The sequence below is a fragment of the Stegodyphus dumicola genome, chromosome X1 (assembly GCF_044657685.1).
Source record: "Stegodyphus dumicola isolate Sdum_Otavi_A_Nest chromosome X1, ASM4465768v1".
Classification (NCBI taxonomy): Eukaryota; Metazoa; Arthropoda; class Arachnida; order Araneae; family Eresidae; genus Stegodyphus; species Stegodyphus dumicola.
The window spans coordinates 177,296,896-177,311,384 of NC_140780.1; the positions used below are offsets into that span (position 1 = coordinate 177,296,896).

At 33.2% G+C, this 14,489-nt stretch overlaps 1 protein-coding gene across 2 annotated transcripts in view; it reads left to right on the forward strand.

Annotated features, from left to right (window-relative positions):
* The window catches only part of LOC118204675 (protein DEK-like), a 114,678-nt gene that overhangs the window by 54,560 nt on the left and 45,629 nt on the right, over nt 1-14,489 (forward strand). For both annotated transcript variants that reach the window (XM_085807816.1, XM_085807817.1), the window contains exons 6-8: nt 576-715; nt 9,810-10,000; nt 10,259-10,397. In XM_085807816.1, coding sequence (XP_085663942.1) covers nt 576-715; nt 9,810-10,000; nt 10,259-10,397 — 470 coding nt within the window. The remainder of the gene's footprint in view (nt 1-575; nt 716-9,809; nt 10,001-10,258; nt 10,398-14,489) is intronic.

A 14,489-nucleotide genomic window follows, 5' to 3' on the forward strand; every position in this document is an offset into this window, starting at 1 on the left:
AATTTGTGGACCGAAAATGCTTCCAAAATTGGTTTTATATATATATTATAAATCTGTGTTTATTGGAGAATCGAAAGGTGCACTTTCTCTTTCTAGAAAATATTTTTTATCATGAGAAATTAAGTTGCCAGAAAAACCAATTTCAGATGTTATCACCAAAACATCTTTTTTTAAAATAAATTTCAGTTGAAAATTACAGTAAATTTCTATTTATTGCATAATATAAAAATGTAAAATGTATAAAATTTAAGAAAATATAAAGCGCTGAGGGAAAATTACCTTAGAAATGCAGTTTAGTATAATAGAGTTCAAAACAGGGTTCTAAGCAAAGTCCAACTTCTGCACCAGATTCAATAAATCTAATTATTAATTTAATCAATAAATCTAATTAATGATTTAATTAAATAATCAAGATAATTGTTGAATGTTTTCTAGCAACCATTTCTGTAAGAAAAATGTGAAGTTTGAGTGCTAATACCACATGCCTTCCAAAGTTACGATAAATTTTTCTTTTATTCCAATTTCTTCAGTGATTTTTTTTTATTTAGCATAATTTTAAATTTCAATTTTAACAGGTTAACTGCAGCTATTCTCAAACATGTTTGTGAAGTCCTAGATTTGGAGCGTTCTGGAACCAAGGAAGAAATAGTCTTGAGAATATTGGAATTCTTGTTGAATCCGAAAGATTCTGGGAAAAAAGTGCCATCAAAAAAGAGTAGGTGGAATGCATTTAGTAATTTAAAGATTTGCACTTCAAATGAAAGTTGTTCGTAAAATCTTGGTAGGTTTTTTTTAACCTAAAATTGAAGTGCAGCAGTAATTTATTGAGCAGTTCATTAAAACTTAGTTTTTTAAATAATATCTTGCGTTTGTGTAATATTCTGATTTTCTGACTTAATTGCTGATTTCTGATTTAATTTTCTGAATGATAATAATTTTATATGAATGCATAACTTATATCTTATTAATCTCTGTCTGTTTCAGCAAATGCCAGTAAAATTATATCACTGATCAATGAAGAATCACGTGCATATTTGCAGTGATAAGCTATTCATGATTTCTTGATTTTATACTTGAAATGTGTGTGTGAAAAATTCTTCCTGTAAAACTTTTATAATTGTATTCTGGAAAAGGAAAGGCCACAATCATGAAATTTTTATTGTTCACTAGATACTGTTCTTAAATATCTTATAAATTGCACAATATGTCTGTATAAACAAATCTTGGAACAATTGAAGAAAGCCACAGGAATGTTTTTGTTAGGTGTGTGTAGCAAATTCTATTTATAGTTTAAGTAGGTGGAAATATTAAATTTTAGTTGTTTTAAAATCAAATCAGAAGAGAAACATTACAAAATGAAACAAAATTAGCAAAATAATAACCTTGTTTGGCATAGGATTAGTCGAGAACTCAAGACTGTAACAACTGTTTCTTCCCAGTCTTATAGGTGTCTTTGCTCCTGAGGAAGTTACCTGAACCCATCTGACATCAAATTGTTTGAGTTCTTGACTAAATCTGTAATTTTATTTGTTTAATTCAAATCTCCAAATGTGTGTGCAGCATAAATTATATGCAGGTTTTGAGGGTTACAAGTTTTTCACTCTTTTTTTATTTATTACTTTGGAGTAGGTTTTATTAGAGATTTCATACTGTGGATGTTCTATCATTCTTTTTAACTGAGACAGTTTAGTAAACAAGATGAATCCAATGTGAATGTAAGGTTGTAATTTAAATTGCCCCCATTTAGAACCACTGAGCAATATTTTAAATTTCGTATGCCAGTAGGATTCTGTACTGCCTTTGTTATGAATACATTTTGGATATTACTATAATTAAAAGTATGTAGACCAATATTTTAAATGAAATTCAAATTTAAAACTGTAAAGTAGAGTTGCATATGTTTTATCACATCTGGCTAGATTTTTCTGGTCTTGAACATAACATGCTGAATTTTTTTGCGGCTGAATTGTGCCATTTCTAAGCTTTTTTATTATTATTATTTCCAATGGTGGATTAGAAATTTGGCAGTATAGAAAGGAATTGGTATCTGTTATTTGAGTAATTTTGGTTACCTTCTTCGCCATGGAGTTAGCTATTTCATTACCCTGAGTCTACAGTGTGCTGGTACCAACTGCAAAGCAACCTCTTGTGGATTTTGATTAAATCATTAAGGGAGATGAATATTTTAAATATCAGCTGAAACAGGAGCTTCAGATGAGACAATGGTCAGGAGGGTAATTCTAGAATCTGATAGTATAACAGCCCATGAATATTTTTCAGATTGGCATTAGAGCTGTGACAAGGCAATTTGAATTGCAGAGATCATGTCAAAGGCTGTTTAAACCTTCTGACAGAAGTGCAAAATGAGAAAAGCCTGCAGAAGATGCCAGTGCCAGTATTGATACGGTCATTTAACATGGAGCCGTCTGTAAACACATGTAGTCACTCATTATCTGGGCACAATTAATGAATAGTCTCCAAGGCTACAGCATTTGAAATTAAGTTATTTGTTTCTTAGAAAATGCATTTGATAGGTTTATCCTAACCATGGACTTCCCTCCTTCAGGCATTGTAACTTGATGAGACTTTCCATTTCCCAGTTCAATCCTAGTTGTTCTCTCGTATGACAAACTCTCTGAAGGAAACCATACTGGGTTTTAAGGTTCCATGAGGAGATTACAAACGGCTATTCCACAGGGGAGAATAATCTGGTAGTCTTGCGATCTTTTCTCATAAAATTAGTGCCTTCTTTTTGATCACTGATTCAGTACTCATGTTGGGTTGATATCAAAAGCATATCAATGAGTGTTGTCTTAAATAGCTTCCATGATGAGAAGATGGGCCTTGGAATGGAATTTTTCCAAGGTATGAGTAACTTGCTTACCTGTCGCCACCAAAGGTTCGGAACAGTAAGTAATAAGTGGCAAAATATAGGAATCATAGGTCAGGTCATGCTTTGTTCTGCAGCATCTCCACTTAGAGCCATAAATTTTCCATAAAGTAAGTCTCTTTAACATGTTTCATATTTTTAACATGCTCTTTCAATGTCAGTTTACAGTAAAAAAATTATACCCAAATAAGACAAGTGTTTGGTCTGAAGAGGGAGGTTTTGATAAAATAAATCCAGCTTGATCGGTTGGTGTGCGAGGGTAAAAGTTTTGATATGCAGTTTTTTTCTATATTTTCTTCCATATTATTAACATGACACCATTCGCTTAGTTTATTGAGAGCCTGATTTAAAGAAGTTTCAGATTTTAATATAGCTTGTTTTTTGTGATTTTTCAGTCCAGATAAACAAATTGTCTGCATAAAGTTGTCATTTGACATAACTAATCTTTTATAGGTCAGATTACAAAGTTCGTACTCTACAGATTCTCTGGCCGAGAAAACTTTTGAACCAGTAGAACATAATTGACAGGCCTAAAGGATACCAAAATTAGATCGCTTGAACAAAATACTTTCCCTGCAAACCAAATCATGAACAGATTTTAGCCCTACAAAAATAGCTTATAGAATGTTTTTTTTGTCCAATGCATCCTTTACCATCTGGCTAAGGAGAGCAACATGTTGGTTAGTTGATCTGTACTAAATCCTGCTTTCTTATTAGCTGCAGATCCAAAATTGTCAATATACCAGTTTAACCTTCTTTCAATTATTCTTTCCATAGTTTTGCATAGTATACTTGCTGTAATCTCTAAAATCTCTCTGGTCGTTTTCCTTTTTATAAATTGGTATTAAAATAGATCTGCACCACAAGTTTTTTAATTTCTATGCTTTAAAACCATCTATTTCATTCTTCCAATGCTGAATAAGATTGATAACAGAGGAATGAGTTGACAATGAAAGCAATTTAAATTTATTGGGTCAGTCCATAAATTCGTGCTCATTTTTGGTAAATTTTTAAATAATATTAAAGAAAAACAGTTTTAACATTTTAATCAGTTATATATTTTCTTACATTATCTACAATGCGAACGTACTCATTGTGCTCAATATTCTGCCCGATGGAGTAAAACAAAAGAATCATCAGATACATTACAACTGTAATTTCCTGTTTAACTGTGGTAGCACAGGCATAATAAATAATTATATATTTGGCAGTTTTTAGCTGTTAAAATTCTTCCGTTGTAAAATGCATCGTGTTTTGCTTTCAAATATACTTAGTATTACAAATAAATTATATTGAGCTGTGATCAGTTGTGGTGGGTACCTTTCTGTTGCTGCGATTGGTTTATGCCTGTTGCCTTTCACTTCTTTTATTAACCAGCAATTTCAGACCAGAATGAAGTTGTTCTGCCCAACTGCCTAAACACTTGAAAGATTGTTGAACTAGGAAATCAAAACATGCAATAAAGTTCTCAGTTCAAAATTATAATTTAGTTTAAAAGCTCATTCCAGAAATCTAGAATTAACTCAATACTCCTGCCCACCAGCCTCCAAGCAGTAAAAGCCAGTGAACACTGGTAGCTCATTCTGAGGTTCGAGGTCTGGCGAATGGGGTGGCTGCAGGGCTGTTTTCATGGTTTTCCCCATGTGTAATGTAGATATGAGCCAGTTTCCCTTAAAAAGACCCCCATGAAGTATCCCTCCCTTTCTGTAGTAGGGCAGAGCATGTAAAGAAAATATTCCTTCTTGCCACGGCAGGTTTTTGCTTCATTGGCGAGGCAGGAAAAAATTGACCAAGCAAAGCAATTTCCCCTTCCTCTTTCGGATCCAGTTGAACTGATGAAAATGTCTCCAGGGGCAAAAAATTTTCTTAATGCGTCGTACCATTTCTCCATAAGCTGTTTCAGGGGAGACAATGTTTTCTTTTTACATGATGCTTGAAATTCTAGTCTAACCAGTGTTGGTGTTGAGGAATTTTTGAAAACTGTTTGATATGGAAGGTAGTGTATTTTCCCCTCTGCTTCGTTATTTGATACTTCGACCACTCGCGATTGTAACCAGTCTTGTGTTGCTGCATTATAGTCTTTTAATTTGTCTTCTAATTTAAGTATTTTTGTGGCAGAAAGTAATCTCTTTTGAGCAGTACCTCTATTGAATTATGGTAAATTATCCGTATCATCGAACATTAGCAAATTGACTTTATATCTGCCATCATATTTTTTTCTCAAAGTTCTATGAAAGTGATCTAATACAGTCAAAAGTCGTTAATTCGGACACCCATAATCCGGAATGATCTATAATCCGGACCTCAAAGCTAAAAACTTTCTGCGCATGCGGCGCGTTGACACATGCGCATAGGCGTTTACGGCGCGTGCGCGTAAAGGTCTTACGCGCATGCGCAGAATATGTTTTCGCGTGCGCGTATAACGGACGGTATAAGCTAAAATTATATAATTATCTATTTCAGTTAATGTTGATGATTGCGTTATTCCTTAATCTTCGAATTGGATGCAGCTTATTATTTTTTGCAGACTGTAAGAGCAATTTTATAAAAGTAAACTTGAACTTTCGATTATGTCAATTTCCGATTCTGGAGCTCCCAAAGGATCTACAAAATGAAAGTATGTCTCGATATCCGTCAAACAAAAAGTGGAATTGGTTCAAAAAATGGATAAAGACATGAAGAAGGTGACAGAGAGGTTAGTGAAAACGAAAAAATTTCGATTGACAAGTTAGTCAGTATTCTCGGCACAGCAATTACGTTACTTGAACAGCGGAGCTTTTTAACTGAACAAGAAATTATGTCTGTTTATAGAATTAAAGAGAAAGTATTATCACATAAAACGAAACAATTTACATTGAAAGAAATGTTTAATAAAGTAAACAAATAAATATTAAGCTTCTTTTTTTTGTAAATTTTGATACCCTTTAGATCATAATTGTTCTTTATTTCCTAAAATACGGTTTCATATTTTTAATTTTAAAATTTGTGCATGCTATCTTACGAGGTTTAAACTGATGATCTATAATCCGGAAAAATCGATAATCTGGAATCGCCGAAGTCCCGACGAGTCCGGATTAACGACTTTTGACGGTATATCCGAGTGTTCCAGTTCTATACTAGGCTAGCTTTCACTAGGGTCAGTTATTCCTAAAGCATCTAATTTCCATAAAATACCTAAATTATTGTTGTGGATTAGTATACCTATACCTAAGGTGACGTATTCAGATGAAATGCAATTGTTTGTCTTGCCCATAACAATCCAGTCGAGTGGTGTTTGCACTGCAACCAGCATAGTCAGCTCCAGTTCTATAGGCCAGTGCTCCGCAACCGGTGTGCCATGAGCAGGATATAGGTGTACCGCAATCAAATGCATGTATTTGACATTTTGCAATTTTTTTCATGTATTTAATACACAATGACAATTTTTTTTTTTTTGCTTAATAATGTCTCTTTTAAATGTTTTATATATTTCACTGTTGTGTGGTCGTGTGTGTGATTGTGTGTCAGCATTTGAATTTTTTCGGCACTTCCTTGATAACTCGGAACTCTGGTGTGCCACGAAATTCCAGAAAGAATTTTTGTGCGTCGCAGGTGAGAAAAGGTTGCGGAGCACTGCTATAGGCAGTGAGTCTTCTTACACCAGTAAGATTTACGGCTACTTTTCCATTTCCCGGCGCAGGCTATAAAGTCTCCAAAAATTATACAACGAACGCCAAATGGTATATCTCAGCTGGTAACCTAACTGCCACATTTTCACAAGAAGTTATGGCCATTATCTGTCACGTCTTTTTCCTAATACCAGGGTTGCCGCCTTTACCTGGAAAACTTGGGAATTTCATACGGCGATCTTCAAAAAAAGCGGTTTTTACTCTAACGTTGGAAGCAATCAATTTTTTGGAGAATTATGTTTTCCTGACTGTCATTTGGGGCGCTGGCATAAAGTCTATTTTCACACCTTCAATCAAATAGCCTTTTAGCAACTTTGGTATCCAGTAACCTTGAGAATCAAGAGATTCACCTTCTATTATACTTCTAGCTAGAAGTGAAATTAAATATCTTTCACGTGTAAGCTGAATACTGTCATTTAAGAATTATATGTTATAGAAAATAGGTGTTCAGTACATATTTCTATATTATGATATAAGAGTTTTCACTTTATTTCAAAACACCAAGGGATGTTGTACTGTTACGCATTTCTTTCTCAGTGTTTATTTTGGAATTTAGTATTTCTTTTGAATGCTTTGCCTACTTTCATTAATTTAATTGAACATTTTCTTATATATTTCATACTTTCTGACTGACTGTAATATTAAATTTGCATCTAATGAAATGGGCAGCATTTAAGTACATTATTTATTATAAATATTACAAACACATGTAAATTTGAATTAAATATTTTAATGTTCTGAGAACATTCTAAAAATTCATTCAAGTGTATTTATCTCTTACGGCATTAACCCATTAGCTGCAACGGTCAAAATAAATGCGTGTATAAATATAACTACCTAAGATATTTTATACCAGCAGATGATTTTGTGTAGGGAATATTATGAAGATTATTTCTGTAAAAAAATATTTGTCTTCAACAATCATTTTGTTTATAATAATTAATCACATACTTTAAGCAAAATTTTCGACAGGGTATTTTTGCTGAAAATATTTAATGAAAGAATCGCCGTCTTGATGAGTGATCTATTTTTAGTCAAGGTCACCGTTTATCAGAACATTACATCAGTCGGATGTTTATATTTGTGTTCGAAAGGAAGAGAAAACAGGTGTTGCGCTGACGTAACGTCAGCAGGAAACGGGTAGTCAATCTCCTTTTTCACTTCTTTCGATGTTCTGTTTCATGTTCTGGTTGTTTAAAAATGCCTAGAACGAGGTATCTTACATTAGAAGAAGCCCTTCAAAGATTTTTTGATAAAGAAACAGATGATGATAATGTTAACCCTTTAACTGTCAAGTTATTTTGATGATTTGGGTACACAAATTGTCAAATTTTTTTATTGGAAAAACCAAATGTAGCCGAAATAAACATCTCCCGATATATATTCGGGTATGACAATACGATGCACTCAAAAAAAAATTAAAAATTGCCCTGAGAAATACTCGAGCGTGACATTTTCGAACACCAGTTATCTCGGGCATCACAGTTAAAAGGTTAATAATGACCAGAATGAAACTGATACTGTTGTTGTTCCCCCAGAAATTGCAGAAGCTAGTGACGAAGAAGAAAGGAATGGCAATGTTTTAAATAATGATATTTTACCAAATGATACTGCTGGGAAAGTTGGAATTCACATAAGAAGTAAATTTCAGCCTTCTAAAGTTTAAAAAGCAGAGGACTGAAATCTTGAAGTGGATAAAAAAGGAACTGTTAGTTATGTCTCATGAAGAACATGAAGAAAGAGATAGAAGAGAAATTATAAAAGACAAAATACAAGGTAAAACTATTGCACAGATTTCCAGTTTTCTTTTTGGTTTAGATATTTACTCTCTTCTCGTTGAACAGACAAATATATACGCTCAGGGGGGGGGGAAATGCCCAGAATTTATTGCATCTGAAGCCTATATGAGAAGATTTATTGGAATATTATTGCTTACAGGATATCAATCTTTACCTCAAGAAAAAATGTATTGGTCTTTTAATAAGGATATTTCTGTTCCTGTTGTAAGACAATCGATATCACGTTTGCAGTACAGGAATATGAAGCAGAATTTGCATTTGACAATAGTCAAATTTACAATACTCATAAATTATATGAGGTGAGACCGTATCTAAACTTACTAAATATCACCACTTTTTTACTATTGGAAATATAAAGTCTCTTTTAGATTTCAGACGTGAGAATGCATTATTCCTTTTGCAAACTCCTATTAAGATTGTAGAATTAGCCAGAAATAGATCAGCAACAGGAAGACCTAATAAATTCAGCACTCAAAAACCACTGCATGGAGCTGGTAGACATTTTATCGTAAAGTCTGTTTATAACAAAAGACTTTGTTGTAAAGAGAACCATAGCCAGACTGTTTATAGATGCAAAGTATGTAATGTAGCTTTACATCATGATTGTAATCAAGCTTTTCATGCTTGAATCTTTCAATTGCAATAATCTGTATTTGTAAAAGAAATACAGTGTAGATTTATAAAACGTTGTACAGCTAAAAAGTAATCCTGCGCTCCACTCGAAAGAACATCACACGAGTACAATCCTACTCACTAAACATCCGTAGTCATATTCCGCTGGCATTTCACGAACACAAGTCGCTTTTTCTACAGGTAAGAGGATTTTTTTTTTTTTAATTTTCAATGTAAATTTGTTATAAATGCTTAATTTAATATTTGTTATTGTTTTCATGAGAAAAGAAACATTCCTTGTAGTTTTGGCAGTTAGTGGGTTAATTAGACTTCACACAGAAGTCATTTTTGGAAGTTGAATCTGCTTTTTAGCTTCTTGGGTACTATAGCCTGATGTTGTTCTTCCGTTGTGTTGGAAGTGTACTTTCACATGACTTGCATGAAAATGAGTTTATAACAGGAGTTATTCAACAGCATATCTTTATTGTATTTTTTTAATTGCATAATAACTGGTGGGGAATCTTTTTTTGTAGCAAAGGCATATTACACGAATTATTTGTCATGCCATTTTATAATATTTCCATATTCCCCTTTTGTTTGTGTATGGCATGTGGCTTGCATCCCCATCGTGAGCCACTGTAGAAAGATGCAATTTGTGCTGCGGACTATGCTTTCTATAGTATTTTGCTATTAAGATACGATCTGTGTCCCCCTCCCCCCCCCAAAAAATTTATTTATAATCGAACGTTAGCTATAGATCTGTTTGTTCAATGGGTGATTACATGTTCTGATTTTTCTTCACGTTTCTGCTATCATACATTTATGACTAATTTTTAATAGAATTGTCTTCTGGGCATGAAAAGAGGAAAAGCAAGGAAAAAAAGTCGAAGAATAGTGAAAAGAAAGTAAAAACCAAGAAAGAAGTATCTGATGATGATGATGACGATGATGAAGAACCTGAAAGCCCTGATAGTGCTGCTGATGTTAGTGAAGATGCCAGTGAAGAAGATGTTGATGACAGTGATGATGAAGTAATGTGTATTCTGTAATTCATAGCAAATTCTGCAAATACCTGCGAGTCATTTTGCTATGCACTGAATTCGTCAATATATTTTCCATTATAGTAGAAATAACATGGTGTGTGTAGTATTAAATGTACGATCTAGTTTTTCAGTGAATGCTGAAAAATGTTCATGCAGAAATTGTTATGAATATTTTAGCTATTTTTTTCAAGTACTAAATTAATGTTTTTATCGCTTTAGTTAATTTAGGATATTTTGCATTTTTAGCCCAAAAAGAAATCAAAAAATACTTCAAAAACAAAGGAAACATCTGGAAAAGGTAAAGCTAAAAAAAATGAGAAGGTTGCAAACAAAATCAAGAAGGAAGAGAAGAGAACTGTAGGAAAGGGTTCAAAAAGAAAGCATGGTAATTAAATTGCATATGGGTTATATGCACATTGTATTGTGTATCATTTCTGTTCCGATATATTTCTTTAGTACTATTCACAGTGGTTTTCTTCATAAAAGTTCTTAGTATCAGAAATTGAAATGTCAGTCTCATTTCGTAAAAAAAAAAAAAAAAAAAAAAAATTCTCGTTATAGAAGTAATTAGAAAGAATTCTGCCTACGTTTTAGAAAATATTTTGAAATTTCACCATGTTTTGAATTAATTTTAACAATTATAATTTGTAACTGCTTGAATCAGTTCTAAATTTTCAATATTTTGCTTGTTTTGTGAGTATCAAAAATACCTTCCAACCCTTTCTGTGAAAGTTCCTGCATGCATCCAATGACTGGAACTCCCCACCCCTTGATCAGTGGAGAAAGATTTTAACATTAGCATTACAGAGTTTTCCGTATACCTGTAACTACGGTCAGTGGCCAGGCAACTCTACCCCTTGATCAGTGGAGAAAGATTTTAACATTAGCATTATGGAGTTTTCCGTGTACCTGTAACTACCGTCAGTGGCCATTTTTGACTGCTTCCGAATAGAAGAAATGGCATGTAACTTTAATGCTTATAATGATACACTTTGCTTACCTGATAAGTAAATTGAGTAAACACATGCAACCAAAAGATAATATAACAAAGAGCTAAAAGAGAAAAATATGCTGTAGAGATTTTTTAAACTTCTTACCATTTAATAAATTGCCTCATAAAAGTATTAATTAGCAACAATATTACAACTACCAACATCAGGTATTCTCATGCATTCTGGTCAGCAGCTCTCTGTCTGATCAAGCAGCTGTGGTGGCTACAGCCATGCTTCTGTTATGAGTCATGCTGATTATTATTTTATTTCACAATTTGGCTTATGTCATTTGACATGAAAGTTGCATATGGTACCTCTACTGAATGACTATGTGACAAAATGAGGCATAAAATAAAGAATCAACATGTTAGATCCGCTAATATTCTGTAAAACACGTTGGACTGATATAAGTGTAAAATATAAATGTTTCAAAAAATTTTATTTTGTTAATTACTTGATAAAAAATATGAAATAACTTTTATTCTTGAATTTGTTTTATAATTAAGTTAAAATGCATCCTACTCAGATTTTTTTTTGTAATATCAAATTACAAAAGTGAAGTATGGGTGTAGATAATTGCATTAGTTTGTAGTGTTCCTCCCTTTTAACTATTAACTAAGTGTAGAGGAAATTGGTGAACTAGCTAAGTGAGTAATCGCTTAAGTTCAGTATTAGAAACATAAACTGACGAAGGGTTAGTTACCCTCTATTGCTCGGACTAAAGGCCAGTTTACATGTGTCAGAGCAGCTCGTAGCGAGCCGTTCGTCCGGTCGTTTCGAACCGAGTGACTGGACCTGTACTCTGTTAGATTGTTTACACCAATCAGAGTGGACTGACAACTTGCCTCCGTTTGTTTACGAAATCGATACCGACGTGGCAGCTGCAGGAAAGAATAACCATTGAACATATATAGATGTTGTTTGGCTGCAGTACTTGAAGTCTGCGAAGCAATTTCAAATGAATTAATTTCTGCTCTTGGGAGGGAAAAGAAGAAAAGGAAATGGGTACGCGACTGGGTAGCTTGCCGCGATTAATTAGGAGTATCAAATGAACTATTAAATGAATTTCGGACGAGAATGTCCAAAGTTACAAAAATGTTATTGCATATCAGATACAAGAATTTAAAAGAAACTCAGTTTGAGAGAAGTTATTTAGTCAACTATGGTTATTGAAATTCAAATTGACAAAGTTTTTCTACTATATACAACTGTTTATTTATACCTAATTAATGATTCACAAAATAATGTAAAAGTAATAATGTGTTTTATTATTTATTAATAGAAAGAATATATTTATTCATCCAGAATCCACAGAATCAGTAGCTCTCTGTGCTTGTAATTAATATGCAGAGTTCTGACTGGAACTGTGTTATTTCTAGAGAAGAATGCAAAATTAACACATGGAATATTTATTCAAAGCTACCATTAACACGACATAAGTAAACTGTATAATATCTACCTAATTATTCAGAAAATCTTAAGTAAATAAGAAGTAACAAAAAACTTGGGAGCATTACATATATTACCACGGTTAAAAGAATGTATATATTACGACATAGTTCCAACAGGAAGATATTTATCGCAAATTGTTACTTTTGGATCCTACTGAAATTGTGTTCTTAAACAACACACAAAATGATATCAACAAAATTAATAATCATTAAAATAGTGATTAAACTTTACTTTAAAAATGCTAAAACGGATGGTTTAAGAAGATTAGAATTCATGTAACATAATTTGTATAAACCTTAATACACCTTCAGTACTTGCACTAACACATCCAAAGCTGAACATGTTTCACATTCAAACTAAATTGTAACGAATTATAGCCCAGAAAGTTTTTATACAAAGCAAGAAATTTAAATATCCCTAATAAAACAGATCTACATATTTTTTTTTTTCATAATTCCTTTTTTAGTTTTATAGCTTATAATATCATATATTTATTGCATCCTCATGTAGGGATGCTTGTAGAAAAATGAATATAAGCTCACATAATTATAGAAGTATGCAACATCTTAATGAAGCAGTGAAGTGTTCCCTAAAACACTTCATCATAAGATGTGTATGCATTAAAAATGCCTATGGTTTGGCTATCGCTTATCTCAGCATTATAGAACTCGCTGTCACGATGTCCCTACGAACGCTGCTCGGAATAACTGCCCGGATAGATTTTTCAACAGGTTCAAAGTAGAAACGGAAGCGCTGACTCATCTCCCCTACGTTTCTACTCTGTTGAAGTGAGCGTTTACATTGTCAAAGTAATCGTAACGAGCGGCTCGCTCCGAGCCGCTCTGACAGGTGTAAACTGACCTTAAAGGTATACAGACGGTCCCTTTCTTAGAATGTACAACAAAGCCCCCACTTGGGCTTAAACTAAAAAATATAGAAAATAAGAACTTAACTAATGACTGATTAAAGAGATTTAGCCAACGCTAATACAGTTCTAAACTAGTTGGCCCCTAATATTGAATTAGTTAGTGAAGCTGTAAAGGCCACTTAATATGGCTGAGCGTAGTAACAGCTTAGAGAAACGTGGCCAAAAGGCAACTGCACGCTAATCAGGAACTGATTCTCTGTGTTTCTCGAAGTGAGTGGAACTGAAGTGAAAGAAGTGAGTTTGAATACTATTCCTTCTCATTTGCATTAAATGTGATTGTAAAACTCATTTACTTAAGGATTTTTAAGTTGAAATTAGGAGAGATGGGAAAGGAGCTTTAACTTAAAAATAATTGTTATAACCGTAAGATAAACCTTAAAAATTTATTCAGGTCATTTTTGCTTGATATAGGTCCTTAATTTCTTTCATTGATATTCTTCGGCACATGGAAGTGTGTACGAATCTTAAACTATGAAAATTTAATTCTGAACAGTTTTATGCATAGCAGTTATTAGCAATTAAAACTGACATTCACAAGTTAATTAGTGAATACCAACATTTTTATTTTATTGCAAATATCTTTCTGTTAATGAAAGGTCAGAAATTTATTTACTCTTTTTGAATGGTGTTTGTATCTGTTGTTTTCTTATTCAGAAAAAAACGTGTTTCTAAAGGCCCATCCACACGAGTACGCTTGCGACGTAGTTGACGCAACTTTTTTGATGCCGCTGTAAATTCGCGTAATGCAGAAGTCGTAAAACTGAGTTCGCTCCAGTTCAGCTTTTATGTCCGTAACGGGAACGAACAGCCAATAGCTGACCGAGTTCTTATCACGTGTCATAATCAGAAAACCTTCTTGCTTACCCGTTTCATTATGGCGTCAGAACCACACTGAGATTAGTTTTTGCTTAGAAATATCATAACTGTAAACAGCAATAAAATAATCAGCATTGTTCACACCATCTTCAGATTTCTCAAGATGTATATATTGGTATAAATTTCAATTTCTCATTAAAGGGGAAAACTGTATATTTATAAAGCAATGATCCAACCAGTATATCCATATGCTTCACCTGTTTATAACACCGTAAGTAATAGGAACCCA